This window comes from Ruditapes philippinarum, unplaced genomic scaffold, assembly GCF_026571515.1.
Source record: "Ruditapes philippinarum isolate M1 unplaced genomic scaffold, ASM2657151v2 ctg2298_1_1_1_1, whole genome shotgun sequence".
NCBI lineage: Eukaryota > Metazoa > Mollusca > Bivalvia > Venerida > Veneridae > Ruditapes > Ruditapes philippinarum.
The window spans coordinates 155,801-181,321 of record NW_026867384.1 but is presented as its reverse complement, the minus strand read 5'-3'; the positions used below and the strand labels follow the sequence as shown (position 1 = coordinate 181,321).

Below are 25,521 nucleotides of genomic sequence, written 5' to 3'. Positions count from 1 at the left end.
TGAATTGGTTTTATATGTGACAAGATCCTTACCGGTAGGGGACTTTTATTGCTTGACAATAGTCTTCTTTGTTAGGTCCGGTTCTAGCAGGTTAATTATTAAAATACATTGTAATTGATCTTAGATAATTGTAAAAGATTTGTAACTGAAGCGAGTAATAAAGAAGGAAGTCAAACCAGCTTGATCCTTACTGATGTTCGAAGTAACTGTACGGTCTTTACTTGGTAATGTGCATTCTTCTCCAGTGCTAATGAAGGAGTAAAAAATATTATTTTAATATTTTATTCTTCACGAAAATAGCCATAGAAATATGCCCCATTATTTCTGCTGTTAATAGAAACAGTTACTAGTAAATTGATATCAACTTTTTATTCTGAACTTAAATATAAAATTTCACACCATCTCAAAATTTCATGCATGATATAACCTAATCCCATTCAATACATTGACCATTGTAGAAGTATATGTCGTCAACAGCTATATCTCCCAGGTCTCCGTTGCCCACGGTAACCTCTATCTCAAGATGAAAAGATGTCTTGCTGTTGAGCGTCGAGTAAACATGGTACCACGTGTTGGGAAGTTGGCCGCTCTGGTTTAGTAAATATTGTTTGGTACCGTCCGGGAGAACCGCAGAAATTTTCAGGGTACCGATATCTCGTCCATACATATGCAAGTGCACTCTTAAGCAGTATTCACCAGCATTGAATGTCGGGGATAACAGGCGAGCATCTTGGTTGTGGTGCCCCGTAGCCTGAGCAAGGGCGAATTTTCCCGATCCGCTGCTGTAGTCAGCATAGGGGCCAGTACCGGTTGTTGCCGATGGACCAGCCTTTACAACCCAGTCAAAATCATCTGTTTTGTCTTGTATGAAATTACACATATCTACATGAAAGTGACATTCAATTAGTAATGAACCCAAGAGGTCAACATCATGAGATGAATCGACAGTACACTGGTAGGCATGCTGTATCAATGTAACATCTCCTTTTGTTAACGAAACACCTTGACCCATAACCTTACCGCTTTGTTTTGCCGATGTCACAGGATAAGCGCTGTCTTTTGCATACTGATACGGGTTTCCAAGAACAAGAGACTCATAATCAAAACTTTGACCAAAAGAACTGGTCCCAGTTCCAGTTAATACTCGGAATGGGCTCGAAGATATCGCGTTGTCAATGTTAATATTCAAATATGTGTTTCTGTCAGGACGCATGACTTCTGGTATAACTCCCATGACCATAAGGAGAATTTCTAAATTGTCATCATGTCCACGCCCACCAGCGCTATTTACCGTCATTTCTTGTCTGCCACCAACTCGTCCAATACTTGTAGAACCAGATGTTCCGCTTGTCCAAGATATATGAAGGTAATCTGGTTCGGATGTACGAGGAACAAACATGACACATATCTTATTCCCGCTATATATACTCATTTCTATTTCTTGCATTGCAGCTAATAGTTCAATTTTTGTGAAAGCCGGGACATTATCGTCAAATATAAACGGAACTTCCCCGTTTGGCCACAACCTTGTCGCATCTGTGAACACGTTTCTTGTTTTGATTGTGGTATCGTCTCTTGTTGATCCGAGTACACTGTTCCTTGATTTAGTTGTAGTAAGAATGGTTTTATGGATAAGCGAGTCATTATGATGGTCACCTAGTTTCGATGTTAACCGAGACGAGACTGTTGCACAAACCACACTTAAAACTAGCAGCACTTTCATCTTGAAGTCAGGGCCTAAATTATTTTGGAAAAAAGAAGAGAAAAAACATCATATTAAATTAAACGAAATTTATCTTACCAAATTTATTCATTTTAGGTGTACAAGTATAACAGTTAACTTCAAGAAACTTTTAGGATGACTAATACCAGTCAATGCATTTTCCATTGTAGATATATATATCGTCAACAGCAATATCACCCATGTCACCGTTACCAATATGTGCTTCTAGAATCACGGAAACTTGGCTATGTGGCGATGTGACCGTAGCTGAACCATGATACCATTGATTAACGGGTGTCTTAGATACACCCATAAGTGACTTTTCTCCGTCCACAGTACGCTGCAGGACTCGCAGCTGACCAACATCGTTTCCATAAGCGTGCAGCCAGAGAACAAAGCAGTACGTTCCTGCTGGAAGATTCGGTGTAGTCAGTCTAGCTACTTGATTATGGTGCCCGCTAGCTATAGCAAGGCCGTAACTGCCCGATCCACTACTGTGATCGGCGTTGGGACCAGTACCAGTGGTTGCAGTCGGCCCTTCTCGCAATACCCAGTCAAAATCGTCTTGTGTATCCTGCTTAAACTGGCACAAGTCGAAATGAAAGTGACACTCAAACTGTAATGGGCCTAACACATCGACTCTATGACTTGAATCTAAGGAACATTTGTACACGTGCTGTACTAGAGTGACGTCACCTGAACTCATCGATATTGATTGTCCTATAGTAAAACCATCATATTTCGTCTTAATGCTGGGCGTAGAAGGGTCAATTGCAAATGAGTACGGCCCATACATGACAACAGTATCGTAGTCAAATGGCTGTCTGAATGTGTCGGTGTCTTGCTCAATCCGGAAGCTTCCCAAAAAAGCGGAGTCAATGTTACTAGTAACGATTTCAAGAATATTGTCACGATCTGGGCGCGCGACTTCCGGATGAACACCTATAATGAACATCAGACCCCGGACGAGTTCATCATGGGTAGGGGAAGAACTCACCGAAAGTGTTTGTTTCCCACCTGTACGTCCCACATTACTGCCAGACCCTCCAAGTCCTGCAAATTGTATTTCAATATAGTCAGCTTCAGAGGTCCTTGGAACAAAGGATATACATGGTGTCTCGTTGCTGAAAGTACTTAACATGACTTGTTTCATTGCCGCTAACATGTGTACTTTTCGATAGGCATCAATTTGTCCATGGAACGTGTACGGTATTTTTCCGTTTGGCCAAAGTCGTGCTGGATTTGTGACCGCATTCCGACTATAGAGGGCGCTTTCACAATATCCGCCAAAGATGAGAGCAAGTGTTGCAACGAGCAGCATTTTTAACATTTATTTCAATAGATGATTGTGTCGTCTTCAACAGATTCGTCTGTAAATAAAATATAATCAATAATCTAGTCAACCATCCCGAAGCTGGAAAACGCATTGACCGGTGCTCTATTTAATTCTATTCTATTTATTTTGGATTTTGTTTTTCTAACTGTCATTCAACTTAAGTCAATTATCAAAGAATATAAAAGTAAAGCAAAAGCAGGTAAGTCTGTTAAATTTTGTTTCTGTTTCACTCAAATTTCTCTTCAACATTTTATTTAATTTTGTCTTTAATAAGTCAAGCATATCACAAATTTAGCCGATTAAGAGATATTCTACGGTATAAACAGACATGTACTTACAGTTGATGGGGCTATCTCCGTAGACTTTTCTACACAAAATTTTACTGCGCACTAGACGCAGCTTTTATACGAGAAGGTCCGTCCCGGATGAAACCTGGGGTTATCAAAGAAGGAAAATGCGCAGATGTCAAGCAATTGAATTACGTATAATTCTTGCAGTTTTTGGAAACTATAGGCTCATTGAGTGACATGTCATGGCTAAAGACAATTGCACTGGGTTCTTGATACACGTGTCACTTTTAGATTATGTGAACGAAGATGACATGCAAGATATGAAAGTACAAACATATACTAATATACATGTATTTGATATTTGTTTACGAAGTGCGATCGACAGACATGCATATCTTCATGTTTCGTCATTTTCACTTGGTTCAACTGAACAAACAAGATAAAAAATAAAAAAATAGAAATAAACCTTCCCCTGTATTTAGGTGCAGATATACACAATTATGAAAATCAGGATTAAAGCAGATCTATATGTATTGAAAGAGTATTTTATTGCAATTGTTTGTGCCGAGGGTTTACCAGGAATCGTTGGCGCCTAGAACGGAACAGCGTATTGATTTCGGCATGTGGAATGTTGTTCCATTTCTGAATTAAGGTTTGTCTTAGCTGAATGACGTTTGACAGTGGAATAGGTCTATGTCTAACCCTCTGGTCCAAATTGTCTCTAAAGTTTTCAATGGGATTTAGATCAGGGGTTTTGGCAGGCCAGGAAATTCACAGTGTCCCTAGCTATATGGCTTGTGGCATTATCTTGTTTATAAGAGTGGTATTGGCATTATTTGAAACAAAGGGATGACATTCCTCGCAAGAATTTCATCTCGGTAGCCCTGGGCAGTCAAATTCCCATCGATATCGACGACATTAGTGCAAAAGTCATGTGCATTGCCTGCCCAGACAAAGACAGAACCCCCACCATCAAAGATCTCGTTCAAGTACGCTGCAGTCAGCAAAACAATCATTTCTCCTACGGTGTACACACAAACCTTTTCATCAGCTCGATGAACGGAAAACCTCGACTCGTCAGAGAAAAATCGCTATTCCATTGTTGTCTAAGGCAGCGTTGGTGTGTACGTGCCTAGTAAACACGATTTACAGGGTAACGTCGCCTCAAAACACATCCAACGTATGGTCGACGTCCATGTAACCCACCTTTTCGCAAAAGATTTCGCACAGTTTTGGTAGATAAACGGTTGATATGTGTAACATGGGTTTTAGCAACAATAGCTGATGCAGTTTGGAGGTGATTGAGCAGCTGGGTGTTCCGAATATAGGGGTCTTGGGCATGCGTCGTGACGTACGGACGTCCGCTACGTGATCCATCTTCTGTTAGTCTTTTTGCTTGAAAACGTTGCGTAAATTGCGAATAGCACGAGTAGAACATCTAATATTCATAGCGACGGCATTCATTGTCATTCCAGCATTAAACATGTCAATCGCAAGTTCGCGTAAATTTTGTGGAATTCTAGGTTAATCAAGAATTGGATTAAAAAAATGATTTTTTTACACAATATACTTCATATAAACTAACTTAACAAATCCCAGCAGTTAACGTGCGTAGGTAAGACCGAAATACGTGTATCCTTACTATTATATTCGAGGTCCTTATTCGGAGTTAAATGGAAATGGCCTAGAAAATGCGATTGCTAGTCAAGTCAATGCAATTCAATAATATGTGAGAAATGAAATGTAAAAAATGTTTTGTGGACATTACACTTGTAATAAAATGTAAAAAAAAACAACAACAAAAACACTTGAAATAATCATCGGAAGTTAATTTTGCTATGCAAGGGAAATCAGAACTTTTGACTTTTATCATTAGAGTACACTGGCTAATTGTAGTGTAGAGCGCATCACGACTTTGACCATTGTCAAAAATCTGGCACAGACATATGCCGTCGTGATTTTCTTCATTTTTTTAAAATCTAGTTTAACATTAATTGACAGACATTCTGAATTACAAACGTATACCTGAAGCTCACGAATTTGCTCCTGATATGACCACATGTCAGTCTTATTTAAAACAGTGTTAATATGAATGAACAAATGGTCATAATTTGTTTTATTGTACGAAATATTCGATAAAATGATAATTAAAAAGCCGAATTCGGAATCTTAAATTACAATAGCGTAGTTATACGAATGTCGAATAGAGTGACGTAAATTTTTTAACAGGTTTATCTTATTATTCCTTAAAAAAACACCTGTCTTTTGAGTACGAGATTCTTAGTTGTAATATATAACTTAATTGTCTTCTCGAGAAAAAAATCTCACATTAGTAATAACGAGGATATTATTCGGAAATACAAGAAAAGCATCTAGTTTTAACAAGATAATCTATAATGATATATTGCTCTCGGAAGGTGATGTATGTGCAATAATAGTACAATGTATTTGTTATTTATAGTAAAACATTTAATCATATGATCATGGAGCTCTGTCATCACTCGCAGTGTTCTGGCCTGCAAATATTTGATCTAGTGACCTCAAATGCCACTTAAACGTAGGTATTTGGGTCGTCAGACCAAACAAATAATGGTAGTGAATTTTCAGACCCTGATGCTGTTAATTGCTAATGCCGAAAGTAGTCCGCTTTTTAAGCGGTTACTTTCCTTTATATGAACACTTACGCCGAAAAATTCAGGGGAAATCACTGCGTAAAGATGGTCAAATGACAGGCGCATTAATTTTCAAGCAAAATAATTCCCGAATGGTCGAATATTTCTAATATTGTTTTATTCTTTATAGATATACATGCTTATAGTAAGCTCCATGATTATTTGCATCTGTGGTAAAAAACATTTAGCGTCGAAATAATAAGAGTTACAAACCCTAATTTAGAATAATATGGTTTTTTTATGCCGTTAACATATGACTTCACCGGGGCGAAGGGTTTGCGCGCTCGCCTAGGAAGCGAAATGTCTGGAGTTCAAATCCCAATTAAGGCAACTCATTTTTTTCAAATTGTTTAAGTCAAATAAACATTGAATTGAATATCAGTGTTGCAATTAGTCTTTTAACCAATTTACTACAATTTAAACGCTGAAAAGCATTGGTGGCACTATACAACCTTCTCACAACCTTCACCTTTCTGACATTCTGAGACCCAAACAAATTCAGCGCCTTCTGTGCTTTCATTTTATTATGCTATTGGATAACGTCAAGAGGTTATTTCGCCAATTTTATTCTTTAGATTTAGAGTTATATTTGCAAACTGGTCATGAATCAGGACTGTCATTGGATGATGTTATTTTGATTTTATTGTTATTTGCTGACAAAATGGTTATCTTAGGCAAGTCACCATTTGAACTACAAAACCATTTGGATCTTTTACATTCATACTGCTCTACATGGGGATTAAAAGTAAATACAAGCAAAACAAAAGTAATGGTTTTTATCGAAAACAAGGGGGTATTATAAAATGAGAACTGGACCTATGGTGGACAAATTTTAGAAGTTGTGAATGATTTTAATTATTTGGGTACTGTTTTTATTATACAGGCATTTTTTCACTTAACCAGGAACACTTGGTATGGAAAGCTTTAAGAGCTCTTAATGTTTTGTTTAACAATTGTAAAAAGTTTGATCTTAAACCTGATATATTATTTATTATATCAATCATTTTGGGTCTCTTTTAGGACATGGGTCTGAAATTTGGGGTTACACGAAATCTAAAGAATTGGAAAGAATCCACTTAAAATTTTGTAAACGTTTGCTTAATGTTAGAACGAATACTTACTTGTTCTGCTGCAGTATATGGAGAGTTGGAACGTTACATATATCCGCTGTAAGTTACTTGTTACGTAAGAATTATCAAGTTTTGGTGTAAGTTGAAAAACACAGAAAAATTGTTTAAAAAAACTATGTATGAAGATGATTTATTTGATTGTAATAAAGGACACCACAATTGGGTTTCAAATGTTATAAAGCTACTCTGTAATTATGGTTTTGCTGAAATGTTAAATGAATATTGCGTTAATGCAAAAGTGATCCCTATCAGTTATAAACACTTTTAAACATGAATGGGCAGCTACGTTAGAACGCAGTCTTTTTTTTGTTTAATTATAAGAATTTTAAGCTTAATTTTGGTAATGAAAGTTGTCTTGATATAAAGCCTCGTAAATATAGATTAAGTAGATTAAGTTTATCTGTACATCCTTAAAAATATAAACTGGGAGATACAATAGGAATAATACACCAGCGATATTGTTTATCTTGCAATACATTTTTTGCATAGAAGATGAATATCATTTTATATGTGTATGCTCTTGTTAGCCCCCTACCGGTTTAACCGGAGAGGACATTAGGTTAACCCTCCGTCGGTCTGTCCGTCTTTCTGTACAAACCTAGAGGTACTTGTGTGACTTGGAGAAAAATAGGTAACAGTAAATTCTCTTTGATCCTATTCATTCCGTTTTTACTTGTGTGTCTTTTTTAAACCTTTTGCGACTAAAATGACTAAAAAGATCAAAGGAAAAAACATAAGTACCATTTCGTAAGTACGTCTGTCTGTCTAACTGTCCGTCAGTCAGTCCGTCCTTCCACAAAACTGGATCCCGCTATAACACGAAAATTACAAAAAAATATTTTAATGAAACTTGGTATATGGATAAATAGCAGTATGGAGATTACGCAAGTCTTTTTCTTTTCTTTCTATGTTGAGAATTCTGGTTGCTATGGCGATAAACAGTCTGAAAATATGGCAAATTTAACATATAAACTGGATCCAGTGATAACACAAAAAGTACTGAAAATATTTGTTTGAAATATCATTATCATTGTTATTATTATTATTATTTTATTATTATTATTATTATTTTATTATTATTCTTATTATAATAATTATTATAATTATAATTATTATTATTATTATTATTATTATTATATACCAAACTTCTCAACCACTTTTTTCATGCACATCGACACGTTCAAAAGTACTGTACAGTATAACGAAATAAATGATACAATATCTAAAAGAAAACAAAAACAACAACAAAAGAAACAAATAAAAAACAACAATATCGCTCAAGTCACAAAGTCAAATCAAATGTAATTTTCAAAAATTAAAAAGATCAATAATAAAATTCTGGTTAGAAGCTTAAAAATAATCAGTCCAAATAAAACCACTGAAATAAGTGAGTTTTAAGTGCTCTCTTAAACACTGTTAGAGTTTCACAGCTTTTAAGTGTTCTAGGTAGGGCATTCCAGAGTTTAGGGGCTGCTGTCATAAAAGCACGATCACCATAAGTCACAGTCCTACTACGCGGTACAACAAGTGCTAAGCAATCATTCTGGGATTTAAGTTGTCTGGATAGGGTATAAATGTCTAGCATGTTTGACATTATTTTGAGACTTATTCTCTCTTTTTTAAATATATTTTAATGAAAATGGTCAAGCACTTGCAAAATTATCTACACTGTTCACTGCTATCTTCTGACGTACGTCAATTTAAATGTACGTTGTAGATACTTTTCGGAATAAATTCTTTTCAACCAAAAAAAAAAAAAAACGAAACAAAATTTAGTTTGGTCTGTTGAACAGAAATACGCATTTGTGTAATAATGAGCCGTGACGGTTTTTATCAGTCTTAAACATAACATGATTTTTTTCCGGGTGAATTATTTTCGTTTCGGTATTTATAAACGAGTACGTGATGTACCTAGGTTATTAAATAGGACGAGATAAGCCCTGGGTATAATAAAGTAGGACGGCGATAAGTAGTCATAACCAGGCCAAGTTGACAGGTAAACAAGCTAACAGGTTAACATGTAAGTACATTTTTCATTGACCATTATAGAATATTATATGAAATGTAATTGTTGATATATCCATATCGATATAAATGGAACAACTTACTTTTAAATGAAATGTAAAGAAAATGTATGAACTAAGATAAAACCATACGAAATTAAAGTTTAAAAGTAAAAAATGAAGAAATTTTAACGTTAGATTTAGCCAATCTTTAAACTAACCTATGATTAAATATGTGACCTGTTTTGCTTATTAAAATGTCAGTGTGCTGTTAGTTTTGGAATATATTGTTACTTATTGATAATTTCGCGGTTATATCAATGGTACGCAACTTTTATTTCGGCTTTTGCCAAAATTCCGATTTTCGGTAAATGACGCGATGTTCCGAATGCTAAACGCACCTTGTTATGCATCGTCGGATACCCACGATTGATAAACATGTCACATAACATGCAATCAATGTTAATGGTTCGGCCGTGGGTATCCGACGATGCTTGTTATGTTATTAGCATATGTATGATAATTATACTGTAAAAAAGATAGGTCTTCCAAATTTCAATTGTGTTTCTCCGAGAGCTATGAAAAATTATGTTGACGGGTTTTGGTCATATACTTTTTAATTTAATGAAATTACGTGACTAATAGATTATAGTTGTGTGGACTCGTAGATAATAGTTGTGTTAAAATATGCAATACTTATAGAATGCTTAAATAATGCCCAGAATCATGTACAAATATTCTATAGATGAAGTCTCCTTATCAAGACCAAACAATAATTTTTGTGTTTCTGACAACCCGACCGTATGAAGAGAAACCCCGCCGACCCAAAAATATGATCGTTATTTTCATGAAATCCATATAAATTCGTCTTTGTTTTATTTAAAAAAATATCTGCTATACCTCATTGAAGTACGCATTTGTTCTGGCCCTGGTAGCACATATAACATTACTTCACTAATTATATAGTTTCAATATTTCAGACAAGAGTTTCACATGTTTCTAAATTCAAAATACCACAATTTTCGTGTTTAAATGTTGAATGCTGCTAAAGCAGGTGCTAGGGGGCGTGTATGGTAACTTGCACTTTTCTTATACCGCCAATGAACAGGTGCAATGAAACCTAGTCTGCAACATTTTCAAATTAGGCGTTCTTTAGGAATTCCGGTGTTCTCTATTTTGCCCCTAAGATACCAAGGCGTTTTTTGTTGTTTTTTTTTTGTTGTTGTTGTTTTATGTTTATTGTCTTTTTTTGCTAAACAATATTATGGTATAGTTTTCAATTTATGACATAATGTGAAATATTGATTACTGGATTAATGCAAGCGTATTTTTCAAGATAAGAAGCTTTGCAAAATCCGATATGATCGTGTAATATATTTCATTTATCAATCACCTATTAACTGTACATAGATGGATAGATTTGGAAAAGATAATGTTGAAAATCACAAGCTATATTTGACAGATCTTCTTTGTATATGAAAATATATTTGTCTTTATTTCCATATTTTCCAGTTCTTTTAATGTTTAACAATTTTATTTATAAGAAAATTATTAATGTATAATGTGAATGTTAATTTTATTCAATACTCTTGCGACTCTATGCTTAATTTTGCTTTCTTTTACAGATAACGTAATGTAATGCATGATGAAATATATATTATAACATATAACTGTTTTGTTTAAATGACAAAAGGAATGTTATACAAATGTTCTCATATTATTATAATTAGTTTCGATTTTACTTTATTATTTTTTGTTTTTAAAGCATCTTCCCTACAATCAGTGTTGATAGAATATGTGTATATGCAATGTGTAAATTACTTCCTTTTTGCACTTCACAATATTTTACTTTACAATACATTTTCCTAATTGTTTGAAAATAAGTATGGATCGTGGGTTTTAAACAAAGCATGGATTTCAACAACTTCAAGCGCCTTACCCACACATCCACTTCACTTAACATTTGTCTCTCACTTTTGTTTGGAGTGTCCGTTATTAAAACCTATGATATACATGTGATGTGATATCTTCCTGGTTCTACTTACATTTAAGTGTTTATTCCAATTCATATACATAACAGCCACAGCATGTTACAATTAAGAGGAATTCTTTGGGAAAACATCTTGACATATTTGCGAATTTCCACCAATCACATCATGCCATTAATCAGACTGGTTAAGAAAATCCTGAGCTTGTTGAACTAAATGCATCTAAACTTCAGCATATACCACCTTTCAAAATACCTAAAATATAGCTCACCTATGTGTTGCCTCAATTAAAATCGATAGATATTACAGTCCTGTGGATCAGATCGTCTTAGTGCAAGCTTTCTTAAGTTATCGGTCCACATTTTTGCTTCCATACTAACCACTATATTCATCAATAGCATTCTAAACAATACACTTTCAAAATCGTTTAAAAGTACCAAAGTCATTCTTTTACATAAAAAGAGATCTAAAAGTAATATAAGAAATTATAGGCCAATTTCCATACTTCGCTTGATATCACTTATTCTTGAACGTCATGTCAGTTCACATTTAAAGCGAAACTTTGAGGAAAATCAACTTCTATACCAACGTCAGTCTGGATTCGGATCAATCTGGGTCAAAACATTCATGTCAAAATGCACTGATAATAATTACAGATGATTGGATTAAAGATTTTGACAAACATAAAATAGTTGGTTCAACTTTCCTTGATCTATCTAAAGCTTTAGACTATCACTCTCATATTATTGAAAACCTTAGAATGTATAACCTAGGCCCTTCATCAGTTGCTTGGTTTTCCACCTATTTAGATTGCAGAACTCAACAAACTTACATATCCGGTTTATATACATAGTCAAGTTCAGTAAGTACTGGAGTTTCTTAGGGTTCAGTTCTAGGTCCTATTCTGTTTTTGATCTATATCAATGACCTACCTTTGTGTATGGAAAAAAACAGAAACTGATATTTTTGCTGAAGACACCATCCTTACAACCTCTGATGTATCCCTTAACAGAGTAGTTGAATCTCTTACTCATGATCTTTTAATTGTCAACAAATGGTGTGATTTGAATCGCATGCCTATCAATGCTAACAAAACTAAGGTCATGTATATTTCCTTAAAACACGAGCAAAATTATATTAATGAAAGTAATCCTTGTATTTCGTATAATAGAGAGCAAATTGTTTATAGCTTTGAAGAAATATTAATGGGTATTGCAATTAATAACACCATGTCTTGACTAAGCCATATTAATAATGTTCCTAAAAATGCAACTCATTGTTACATTTATTATCTCGTACAAAATTATTCATATCTATACCTGTAGTTAAATGCATATAACTTACCACATCTTGACTATTGTTGCATAATTTACGGTAACTGTACCTCTTTTTAGAAGATAAACTCATTTTAAGTTCCAAAAGATGGATGCAAGACGTATTCTATAAAAATACTTGAAGTCTTTTGTTTATTCTGGATCTTGTTTATAGAAAGGCCTTCCTGATTAAATGACTGTGAACCATTTCAAAACCTTATACTTGAGATATTATCACACATCGATAAATACAAATTGATAATTTCATGTATATATTATAATTTATGTATTTTGAAAGTAATTATATTGTTCCATGTTGAAGGCCTCATTGAAGATTTAAATGTTGTTCAAATGAGTCTTTATTATTATTATTATTATTATTATTATTATTTTTACACTGGAAATAAAATAACAATTAAAATAATACGTGTGTTTATATTGGCAAATACAGATAATTTGTAAAAAAATTACCTATAACGCATGTTAATATTATCTGAATTTCTATATTAAACGTTACGCGGTTGACAAATTGACAAGCACCGCTTGAAATTAACATTAAAAACTACTGTAGATCTTTTGGTCGTAAATATAATCATATAACAGCATTTTTATGCCCCCGCCATATAATGGCAAGGGCATATAGTGTTACCATGTTCCGTCATTCCGTCATTCCGTCCTTCCGTCCCTCCGTCATCATCAGTTTCCGTTCATTATCTTAATAACTGTTGCACATAGTGAACTCAAATTTGACATATAGATATGTCATGAGAAAATACAGGTCAAGTTCGAAATTAGTCATGGTTCGATGATTTTTAGCAGAGTTATGCCCTTTTTACTTTGAAAATAATATGAAATTTTAGTTTCCGTTCATTATCTCCCCAACGGTACAACACATTCAACTCAAACTTGACATATGAATATGTCATAAGAAAATACAGGTCAAGTTCAAATTTGGTCATGGTTCGATGATTTTTGGCAGAGTTATGCCCCTTTTACTTAAAAAATAATATGAAATTTTCAGTTTCCGTTCATTAACTCCCCAATGGTACAATACATTCAACTCAAACTTGACATATGGATACATCAAAGGAATGCGCAGGTCAAGTTCAAATTTGGTCATGGTTCTATGATTTTTGGCAGAGTTATGCCCCTTTTACTTTTGAAATAATATGAGATTTTCAGTTTCCGTTCATTATCCCCCCAACGGTACAACACATTCAACTCAAACTTGACAAATGGATATGTCATGTGAAAATACAGGTCAAGTTAAAATTTGGTCATGGTTTGATGATTTTTGGCGGAGTAATGCCCCTTTTACTTTGAAAATAATATGAAATTTTCAGTTTCCGTTCATTAACTCCCCAATGGTACAACACATTCAACTCAAACTTGACATATGGATACGTCAAAGAAATGCGCAGGTCAAGTTCAAATTTGGTCATGGTTCTATGATTTTTGGCAGAGTTATGCCCCTTTCACTTTAAAAATAATATGATATTTAAGTTTCCATTTATTATCTTCCCAACATTATTACACATTCAACTCAAATTTGACATATGGATATGTTTTTGGAATGCGCAGGCCAAGTTTGAATTTGGTCATGGTTCAATGATTTTAGAGTAATGCCCCTTTCACTTTGAAAATGATATGAAATTTACAGTATCTGTTCATTATCAGCCCAACAGTGTTACATATTCAACTCAAAATTGACATATGGATATGTCAAAGGAATGCGCAGGTCAAGTTGGAATTTGGTCATGGTTCGATGATATTTTGGCAGAGTTATGTCCCTTTCACTTTGAAAATAATATAGATACATCTTAGGAATAAGCAGTTTAAGTTTGAATTTGGTCGTTGTTCAATGATTTTGGACAAACTTATCTTTCTTGAATGTTGGAAAAATTTTGAACTTTCAGTTTCAGCACTCATACTTTTGTGGAAATTTATATAGCCATTATTTTGGCTACAAATATGCAATATGCTATTTTCAAAAGGTTAAGACTGAATAATTTCAGTGCCTTGAACATTGTTTAAAAATGGTTTGTGTTAACATTGAAAAGTTTTAAGGGCTTTGAACTTAGAATAAAAAAGAATTTGTGCTAACAAATTTGGCACTAAATATTATAACATTTGAAATTTTGGCTGCATGCGGGGGCATCCGTGGCATGATGACACATTTCTAGTTTCTCTCCACAGTTCCAAGATGTTGAGTCTGATAGGTTCATTGGATTTGACGTCACTGGTTCCCAGTACGTATCGTGCTTCAACATCACTTGTGCTGCAGACGACATTGCTGATTGGCGCCATTTTTGCGATCTTCAAATTAATTTCTTTCATCCGATATCGTAGACAAGTCGAGAGGATATTCGGAGATCTTCCAGGACCAAAAGAACGCAACTGGCTCTATGGAAGTTTTGTAGATGTAAGTAAAATTTTACCACTTTGTATGCTTCATCAGTCACCTTGATGACAGTGCATACATTATATATGTTACAGTTCGCCATCACGTGTTATGTTTTTATTGACATCATTAGCTCGTTTCTTTATCACGTCCTATTTAATGACAAAGATCCTGGCATAGTTCCGTAAGAACTTTGTACTTATCTGATGTCAAAGCGGAACAGTGAATTTCTTAAACTTGTTTACTTAGATGTGCATAAACTCATTTTGTAAGATACTGATGACGCCTTGTTAAGAGCCAAGGGGATAGTGACATATGCTATACTAAGCGCAACGCGTTGATCGCTCTATTTTAAACTCGGCTATAACGATTAACATTTGTCTGTACCCCGGGATTAAAATTTGCCGAGTTCCGGATAACATCTATCATTTCAATATCTATACACGTGATTAGTCCGATGATAAGCTTGATGTAAAGTATCCACATTTTAAAATGACAATCGGTTTAATAGAAAAAAGAAACATAAAAAAACGCAGCTCGCTAAGGCTATGCTGGTTTGGTTAAAAAGACAATACAATACAATACAATATAATATAATATAATCAGCAAGTTGAATTTTGATACTTTCGTAGATTCGCGTTTTTAATAATCACTAGGGAGGGGAAATTCTTATGATAATTTGTCATGTTTTCTTCTAAAACGTGTACAGAGATAGTGGAAAATGTTAATGCCACGATGTTCTGATACTTTGTCTAATTTTAAATACGACTGTACCAAAGTCTAAAATATCAACATGATAATTTCTACCATTACCACACCAAGACACTTTTTTCAGATGCGAACACTTGACCCACAACAAAGACTGTATAAATTTCTTGAATGGGGGAACAAGTTTTCTAAAGAGAGGGGTTATGTTCGAATATGGGGAGCCTTAGGTCGTCCTGCAATCATTGCTTGTCATCCATCAAGCATGAAGAGAATTCTAAAAACAGCAGGTACACTAAAAGAATATTTCAAATATCAAATTTAAAGTTCATCATAATCTGAGTTAATATGGTTATGTTTTATATGGGTTCGAATTCAAACAGAGACTTTCATGTGAGGAAGCTATCCAGCTAGCTTACGGAACGAATATCTACTCAGGTGCCCGTTCGTGCCTAAAATTATGCACGGAAGGGCACCTGATGTCTTCCTCCAGTAAAGCCATATGACATAAACTGTGTCGGTTTGGCGTAAAACCCAAACAAACAAACAATATTTTATGATGCTACTGTCTTTGCTAGAAACTTGAAAATAAATTATGTCTTGATTTTAGATTTAATTAAAGTCTTTCGTAATAACATTTATAGAATGTTTGTGCTGTTGAATAGAAACTTTCATTTATTGTATATTTCAGAACCAAAACCTATGAACTTAACTAGCGGTTACAGAACATTAAAGGACTGGCTCGGGGATGGATTATTGATCTCTGGAGGAGATAAATGGGCACGAAACCGAAGACTGCTAACACCTGCCTTCCACTTCGATATTCTCAAACCGTACATTGATGTTTACAACGACTCAGCAAATGTCTTAATCGTAAGTGACGTGTATTTTTTAATTGTGTTAATCGGAAGTGAGGCCCTTTTATAGGTATATAGGCCTAATTCTTAAGTGACGTTTTTTTTCGATATCGTAAGTACATGCTTTTGTCGGTGCATTTATCATACATTGTTTGTTCCACGGGTTTTTCTTGGTGTATTAATCGAAATTGACATGTTTTCTCGTACTTATAGTGAATGGCGCGTTTTCTGTTGCGTTTATCATGAGTGACGCGTTTTCTGTTGCATTTATCGTAAGTGACCATTTTCTTTTGCATTAATCGCAAGTGACGCGTTTTCTGTTGCATTAGTCGTAAGTGACCATTTTCTATTGCATTAATCGTAAGTGACGCATTTTTGTTGCATTAATCGTAAGTGACACGTTTTCTGTTGCATTTATCACTAGTGACGCATTTTCTGTTTCATTAATCGTAAGTGACGCATTTTCTATCGCATAAATCGTAAGTGAAGCATTTTCTGTTTCATTAATCATAAGTGACGCATTTTCTATTGCATTAGTCGTAAGTGACGCATTTTCTGTTGCATTAATCGTAAGGGACGCGTTTTCTGTAGCATTGATCGTATGTGACTCGTTTTCTGATGCATTAATCGTAAGTGACGCGTTTTCTGTTTTCTGAATGACGAGCTGTTTCTTTTGTATTAATCGTAAATGACGTTGCTGATGAAGAGGTACAGAAAATTGTATAATTATTTTATATTTTACAGGAGAAATTGGGAAAGTTTGCAGACGAGAAAACGGAGTTTGATGTATTTCAACAGATTTGCATGTGTACACTGGACATCATTTTAAGATGTGCGTTCTCGTATGAAATTGACGTGCAGCGGAGCGGGTGATAATTTACTTTCTCTGACATACACTATCATAAAAACTGTAAATATAACTGCCAATGATCTTTAAGCAGTAACTTTTTCAATAGGCTATAATTAAGGAGAACAATATGAAACGAGTCCTTTTCAGTCTGAAGCTGATCACATGGGTACAGCTGTACAAAATTGTTCGCGCAAATTGTTATAACTTTCAAAAATTTACTTTAGTTGAATCTGTTTCATCATGGCGTTTAATATCTAAGGCAATTACATCTTAATATGTCATGTTTGTACAATGCGTTGCGAAAATGATTAATTATTACGGTATGTGGGGGTGTGGTAATAGCGGAGAGTATACTGTAAAATTTCTTTTTATTGTAAACAATTATACACAATTATATTTTCAAGCGAAAAGCAAATTTTTCAACTGAAATTCAATACAATTTCTTTACATACATATATTGTTAATCCAAGTATTTCAATTTAATTTTTTCTTGCGATTTTCTTGTATAGTTACTGACTATATAAGCTGATGTCATAAGATACATGTACATATATCGTGACGATCTATAAATTACTTTTCAGAGAGACTCATCCATATGTACAAGCAGTGAATGACTTGGCTACCTTGAATTCGCAGCGTCTCAGGTATCACTCGTGTTCTGTTGCAAAATACATTAAACTTGACCGATAAACCTCCGACAATGTGAAAATATGAGATTTAATTTTTCTTGTGGACCATACGCCGATTTTCATGGAATGGCACTACTGTATCACATTGAAGGTTCCATGATAAACGCCGTATGAACACATTTGCGGATGTTTCTAAACACAAATTTTTTACCATTTACGCGTTTAAACGTTCAATTCTTCTTAAGCCGGTGCTAGGGGCGTGGACGTTACTTATACTTTCCAATATCGTTCATGAACAGGCTCAATCAAACCGAGCCTGCAACATTTTGCCGTGTTGGGCTTTCTTTAGGGATTCTGTTTTTCTCTATTAACAGTTAAACCATGCAACATTTTATCTATTTCTACAGTTACAGCTGTTTAACCCAAGCTCATTAAGCTACATATAAAAAGATGGTAATTTAGTAAGAAGACGGTTATTTAGAGGTTAATTCTTGCTGCTTGCCATTATGCGATGATGGCCCAAAAATGTGTATAAAATAATCCCTAAAAGAAACATATTATGTTGCTATTTAAAGTATGGTTTTAACTTTGTGATATATTTCTTATAGGTCTGTTCTAACTATCGTGTATTGTATTCAACCAATATTCACGGTATGCATACGATTTTCGGCAATAATCTTAATAACTCAATCTTTCTGATATCACTGAGTCAGTGATGTGAAATTGACCAGTAAAGAAATTGACAAATTATACTTTTTGTCCAGTATTGTATACTCTTTTGAAAAAGTGCCGATAGAACAACTTTTCGGCAATTCCGTGAGTTTTAGTTTTGAGTGTGTCCTTTTTAATTAGGCTGTATTTGAGTAACATTTCGTTTGAAAACCATATTTCTCATAGATATTTCGAATGAAATCTTTTAACCACATTTAATATTTTATAAGTTTTGCTTCAAGCTAGTTTCACAATTCTCAAAGTATGCAATTGGTTTCCTTTTAAAGTTTTGATCAGTGTATAAGTATTCTCTTGCATAATATACCAATTTAACTTGATGCAACCGTTGTTTTGTTTCAATACGTACTAATAAACTTTAACCTAAACTTAATGCTATGGTTATAGTTGCACGTGTTATAATAACTTACTGAAGTGACGTACATTTCAAAATATGTCTGTCAAATGTCATCGCACTAGCACGTAAAATGCATGTCAAATGTTTTTTGATACGAAAAACAAATAACGAAATGCGGCATTACCGAATCAGATGTATACTTTTATTAATGCACATCTTTTTCGTGCATTTACAGCTGCAGAAGTCCTTATACTTATTAAATCCAAAGCCATACTTACTCGGGCTTTAAACATGTCACCGTGCTTCTTCTGAAGAACAAGGTGCATTAATCCTCATTTCTTTTACAGAAATCCTTTTATGGCACCTGATATTATCTTCTACAGAACAAAGATGGGGAAAAAGTATAAACAAGATTGTGATTTTGTTCATGGTGTCGCAGAAGACATTATAAACAAACGAAGGAGCACTTTGGTACTTTTATAAACGATTAATTTTCTCTATATCAACGAAAGTGTAACAATGACCCAGTATCTTATATTTCGATTTTTTTTTTAACGAAGTTATAAGAAAAAAAAAGGTCCGAAGCAAACCAAATGATTCTATGTTTAGATTTCCATTAGGGTTTGTAATCTTTACATACACTAATAAAGACAATTTTTACTTATTCGAAAGAGAAATGAACACAATGAAATGTTATATATTGTTTTATTTAAGAATCAAAACTCCCTCCGGATTTTTTTTTCGATTTTTAGACGTGTTCAATATTTTCTACTCCAGGAAAAGCTGGGAGAATTAAAACCGAAAAAGTACCTTGATTTTATGGATATTTTACTCACGGCCAAGGACGAAAATGGAACAGGTCTGTCTGATATGGATATAAGAAACGAAGTCGACACGTTCTTATTTGAAGGTATACTCTATCTGCAATTACAGTTAACCCTTAACCCATTACTTCATATACACGCCTTTTAACGCCTTTTTCACCCCCCCTTATGTTGTCTCAAATGGTGAAAAAATGCATTATTTAGGCCCTTAACACTTTTTTTTGTTTGAGAAATGTTGTTAAAAAAGTGACCACTTTTTCGGCGCGGCCCCCAACCAAAAGATACACCAGGGGATTGCCTTCTGTTTGGGGGGGGGGGGTTGAAGGGGGGTGGATTCCTCCTCATCGCCAAGAAAATTTGGACTTGTGAGAGTCTATAAATGACCCAGATTGATCATATGGTAACGTGTAACCAACGCTGAAAAGCATTTGACTCTATCTTAATCCATTGAGAAGTTGCATCACTTTGAAATCAATTATAATTGAAAAATCAACGCAAAATAGTGATTTTTGGCAATTTTGAGATGTCCCCTCGTTGCCATGGTAACAGAAAATTTAAGCCTGAGCATGTTGTTCGAGGGCAATGGTCCAGTCAACATTTGTGCCAAGTTTGATTAGTGTTGAAGCAGTTTTTATAGTATTGTAGCAATTTGAACTTGTAACGGGAGACTTTTCAATGAAAACAGCCATTTTTCACAAAATGCTCATGAAGTAATGGGTAAACATGCAAAACCCGGAAATGATTTGCTCTTGTCGTCAATGTATAAACAAGCCTTCATGCACGTCCATGCAGTCTGACTAGGCTCTATAACATTTTGTTACAAAAATGATAAATTAATTTTTGAAAGGAAAATGATTTAAATGAAAAAAAATAATGAAAAACAACAAAAATTGTCTTTTGGTTTGGAACTGAATTTCCATCAAACATGACTTAAATGCATGCTCTTAAAATGATTATTATTTTGAAATTAATGCAAGCAAGATTTTGTTTGATTTTGTAGGTCACGATACTACAGCTAGCGCCATCTCGTGGATTTTATATTCTCTTGCCAAACATCCGGAATATCAGGAAAAATGTCAGGAAGAAATTGATGAGTTGTTAAGTGGTAGAGAATCAGACGATATCAAATGGTAGCTGTTTTTAAGCAATACTTTTTTACTTTTGTCGTAAATAACACACTTTACGTTTACGTCCATAGGAAAACAAACGTCTGATTACGCAGTGTTAAAATCTGTCCCCATTGTTAAATGATATATTTTATTCTGTTGTGAAAATTTTTCATTCTTTTTAAATAATGGTACATTGTATTACACTGAAAATGGCAATGCATTTTGTTAATGATTTACCGGTTTATTATCTAGCCAATGTTTAAAGCATCTTCCTGTGTACCAGTGCATCTAATTCAGCGACGTGCCAGTCTATACATCTTTGCAGTTTGACTGTACCATTATACATCGTGAACTACTTAATTTTAACGAGTTGATATTGAAACCCAATAACATAAATAGGCTTTTTTCTTCATATGTTTTCAATGCACGTCCACTCCACACATTCTGCAGGTTAGGATTTCAGGACTTGCATAAGTGCATTTAAATGTCCTAAATTATTTTTGACATTGTTAGGTCGGACTTGCCACATCTAGAGTATTTATCTATGTGTATAAAGGAAGGGATGAGACTTCACTGCCCTGTTGCCATAGTCGGCCGTCAAACAACGAAACCATTTGATCTAGGGGATACCGTGGTGCCAGCAGGAACTTCTGTTATTGTAAGTGGCTTCATTTTATTTATGATAGTCGCACGTGTTGTATAATTGTATGTGTTGTTAATGTATAAAAGAGGAATGCAGAAGCTATATACAAGCTTAACAAAGTGGCACAAAATGAACTTTAAGACGATTCATTACTGTTTATGTGAAACAGGCGTAATTTTCCAAATCAGAAGTGAAAATATATACATACAATATTACTGTATCCAGGGTTTGTTATTTTCTAAGACTGTTTTATCGGTTATGACTAGTCTAATTAAGCGTCGGGATTTTTTAATCAAACTTAGTATGTTAATTATGTTTTATATTTATAATGATGATGCATTTGATGATATCACCATGTCGGACCAGTCTACACTTACTTACAACCTGTACAGACTAAAGTGTTGGATGCTGAATTGTAATAATTTGATACCGTTATCTAGACTCAAACGAGCATTCAAAATTCTAAAAACAATTCCAAAAACAACTCCGTTACATAATATTAAACACGGTTTATTTTTAAGGTCATTATATTTCACAGTAAAAAACGTGTCTTTTTTGCTAAGATCATGTGCCAAGATCTTGTATAATTATCATCATCATCATCATAATCATCATCATTATTATTATTACTATTTTGCTATTTTGATGGTTTAACGGAGGGAGTATTTTGTTTTGACATTTAGATTAACATATTGATGTTACATCATAACGAACATGTGTGGGGAAAAGATCATATGGAATTTAAACCTGAACGATTCACTAAAGATAATGTTGCAAAGATGGACCCATACCAGTTTGTTCCTTTTTCTGGTGGTCCAAGGTAAGTGTTCCATTTTCTTGCGATAAACTTGTCAATAAAACTGGGTAAATGTTCAAGGATAAAACTGGTTAAATGTTCAGTGAAATTGTGTCGCTATTGTGCTAACTTCAATACCAATAACATGTTGAGCACAGTAAGCAACAAAGATATATCGTGTATTTTGACACCAACTTACACTGTTTCTTTCCATTATAAACTTTGTTAGCTGGTACTTACAGCTTCAAAAACAGTTATTATGAAATTGTATTACGAAATTTTAGAAATATTAGAATAAATTTTATTAGAATCTACACAATACTTAGAAAACAATGGAAAATAAGGAAAATATTAACTTTTATAGGAGCACAAACCACATTTAAGCGGACCACTTAAAACTACGTGTGAGCTATTGTTCGGAACACGTATGCTCCTTTACTTTATTGTAATTGCATTTTACAAAATCTTTTCTTTCTATTTTAGGAACTGTATTGGTCAAAATTTTGCGATGAACGAGGAGAAAGTAGTTCTAGCGAAACTTCTGTATAAGTAAGTTTTCATCTAATAAGATGTCATAAGGAATATATTTGATTTATTTTTAATATTTAATCTACCACCTCGGTCGTCATTCTGATTTTCCCTTTATTTCCACGATTTTAATTAATTAAATAAATTGATAGTACAAAACGCGACACACTTAAAAGGAGAAGAATTTCAAAAGACTTTCATCAGACTCTTGAATATAAAAGTTTGATTTGTAATGTAAATGTACATATTTATATGCATCTATTCGGAATATAAATATGTTTAAACTAATGAATTGCTTATATGTGAAGAGACTCAAAGTATGCTTAGTTTCTTAAAAACTGAACGATAACAATCTATGATATTAAAATAAGCTCGTGTAAAATTCATTTTCAGTTTCAAGTTCAGCCTAAACCCGGATCATGAAGTAAAATGGCGATTGTCAGCGGTGATGAGGTCACAGGATGGAATATTAACTAATGTTCAAAGAAGACAACACTAACCAGAATCTAAAATTGGAATGACCACCGTGTATTTCTATTTACAAAACTTCTTCAATGTGTTTGTTTGCCATAGAATGTTCTTTTATCGTATTTGACTAATGCGTTTCATTTTTATTGATGATACATTGGTACACATATCCTGATGATAATACGAACTATACGTTATTAGAATCGAATAGTATTTCAATTTCAATATTATAAGCAGAATCCATTCCAAGAAAAGCCCATGTAAATTTGTGAAATTCACGTCATAATATTAACTAGCTTATTCTTAAAAGCGTGTACCCCATGCTATTTTTAGCTCGACTATTCGATAAGAATAAGTAGAGCTATTGCAGTCACCCGAGCGTCGGCGTCGGCGTCGGCGTAACCACTTATGTTAAAGTTTTTGTAATAGTTCAAATATTTTCAAAGTCCATAGACATATGGCTTTGAAACTTTGCACACTTGTGCACCATCATAACCCCAACCTGTAGACAGGAGGAGATAACTCTATCAAGCATTTTGACAGAATTATGCCCCTTTTTCGACTTAGAATTTACGTTAAAGTTTTTGTAATAGTTCAAATATTTTCAAAGTCCATTGACATATGGCTTTGAAACTTTGCACACTTGTTCAACATCATGACCCCAACCTGTAAACAGGAGGAGGTAACTCTATCAAGCATTTTGACAGAATTATGCCCCTTTTTCGACTTAGAATTTACGTTAAAGTTTTTGTAATAGTTCAAATATTTTCAAAGTCCATTGACATATGGCTTTGAAACTTTACACACTTGTTCACCATCATGATCCCAACCTGGAAACAGGAGGAGGTAACTCTATCAAGCATTTTGACAGAATTATGCCCCTTTTTCGACTTAGAATTTACGTTAAAGTTTTTGTAATAGTTCAAATATTTTCAAAGTCCATTGACATATGGCTTTGAAACTTTGCACACTTGTTCACCATCATGACCCCAACCTGTAAACAGGAGGAGGTAACTATATCATGCATTTTGACAGAATTATGCCCCTTTTTCGACTTAGAATTTACGTTAAAGTTTTTGTAATAGTTCAAATATTTCCAAAGTCCATTGACATATGGCTTTGAAACTTTGCACACTTGTTCACCATCATGACCCCAACCTGTAGACAGGAGGAGGTAACTCTATCAAGCATTTTTTTACTATCAAGCAATAAGAATAGTCGATTGTTGCTGTCCTACCGACAGCTCTTGTTATCTTTAAAACAGTAATAAAGTATTCTAAATAAATATTTATATTGCAATTGATAGTACATGATATTTGTACAGAAAATCTTACAATATTGTAATCATCAGATGATATGAATCTCTTTTTCAGGAAATTACGTTTCATATTATTTGTATTGTTCATTTTTATATATTCAGAATTTCTTTATTTTGATTGTCATTTATGTCAGTCTGACACTTAGTAATTATATCATATAGAAAAATACTTGTATTTCTAAATAATCTTTTATAAATTATTTGATGATACTTGTTTTTCATATTTGTAAAGTTATACAAGTAATAAAAAGTGCCTACTATGAAAAGGTATTAGGCTATATCTTTATTAGATTTTTTTGTTTTATAAAATTAATCAACAGTAAAATTATACAACTTTCATTAAAATAAACAGATACCTTAGATTTTTCAGTAAGTACATTTTTTGTTGCTTTTCTTAATAGTTGCATAATAGGTTTTAATAAAATGGAAGATGTTTGTTTTACATTGCATGTTATTTAGTTTATGTTTAGATATCTGATTGCAATTTCATATCATAAAACAACAATCATTTGAATATGATGTTTTATCGGTTACTAGTATGTATTTGAAAACATATTTCATTGTGCATAAAATGCCATTTACTATCCAATAAGTTTTTAGTATCTTAAAATTTAAAATATTATAAAAAATATAATATTTAATTCATGCATGAAACAAATTGAACAGAATGTAAATGTATATTGTTAGAGGTCGGTTGTATATAATACAGGAAAATACAATAATGACCGAAAAGAAACTTCGATCTATTATCAATACGGTACGTTAGTTCCTTATGAATATATAATGTTTGCTTGAGAAGTAGATGTTATGTAGTGAAATGGATGTTATAAGTGTACATATATACACTTAAATACGAATGATAAAACCATCAA

At 33.7% G+C, this 25,521-nt stretch overlaps 3 protein-coding genes across 5 annotated transcripts; 1 reads left to right on the top strand and 2 right to left on the bottom strand.

Moving 5' to 3' along the window:
• Positions 1–354: 354 nt before the first annotated feature.
• Positions 355–3,545, bottom strand: LOC132735924 (nematocyst expressed protein 6-like). Its single transcript, XM_060722963.1, has 2 exons — positions 3,398–3,545; positions 355–1,737 (listed from the first exon to the last, which is right to left on the bottom strand). The coding sequence occupies exon 2, from the start codon at positions 1,721–1,723 to the stop codon at positions 428–430; it is 1,296 nt and encodes a 431-aa protein (XP_060578946.1). The 5' UTR covers positions 1,724–1,737; positions 3,398–3,545; the 3' UTR covers positions 355–427.
• LOC132735913 (zinc metalloproteinase nas-8-like) lies at positions 1,777–11,543 on the bottom strand. Its single transcript, XM_060722949.1, has 3 exons — positions 11,523–11,543; positions 4,500–4,787; positions 1,777–3,044 (listed from the first exon to the last, which is right to left on the bottom strand). The coding sequence occupies exons 1-3, from the start codon at positions 11,541–11,543 to the stop codon at positions 1,863–1,865; spliced, it is 1,491 nt and encodes a 496-aa protein (XP_060578932.1). The 3' UTR covers positions 1,777–1,862.
• Positions 3,877–25,521, top strand: LOC132735921 (leukotriene-B4 omega-hydroxylase 3-like). Of its 3 annotated transcripts, none has more exons than XM_060722960.1 (13): positions 3,877–4,001; positions 14,652–14,877; positions 15,692–15,851; positions 16,253–16,434; positions 17,163–17,287; positions 17,850–17,912; positions 19,311–19,434; positions 19,741–19,873; positions 20,788–20,917; positions 21,410–21,554; positions 22,223–22,359; positions 22,819–22,884; positions 23,257–25,521. In XM_060722960.1, exons 2-13 carry the CDS (start codon positions 14,659–14,661, stop codon positions 23,360–23,362), a joined length of 1,590 nt encoding a protein of 529 aa, XP_060578943.1. In that variant the 5' UTR covers positions 3,877–4,001; positions 14,652–14,658; the 3' UTR covers positions 23,363–25,521. The 3 variants fall into 3 exon arrangements, with proteins under 3 accessions (XP_060578943.1, XP_060578942.1, XP_060578944.1); XM_060722959.1 differs by lacking the exon at positions 3,877–4,001 and adding an exon at positions 9,018–9,171; XM_060722961.1 differs by lacking the exons at positions 3,877–4,001; positions 23,257–25,521 and adding an exon at positions 9,018–9,171 and having other exon boundaries at positions 22,819–22,888.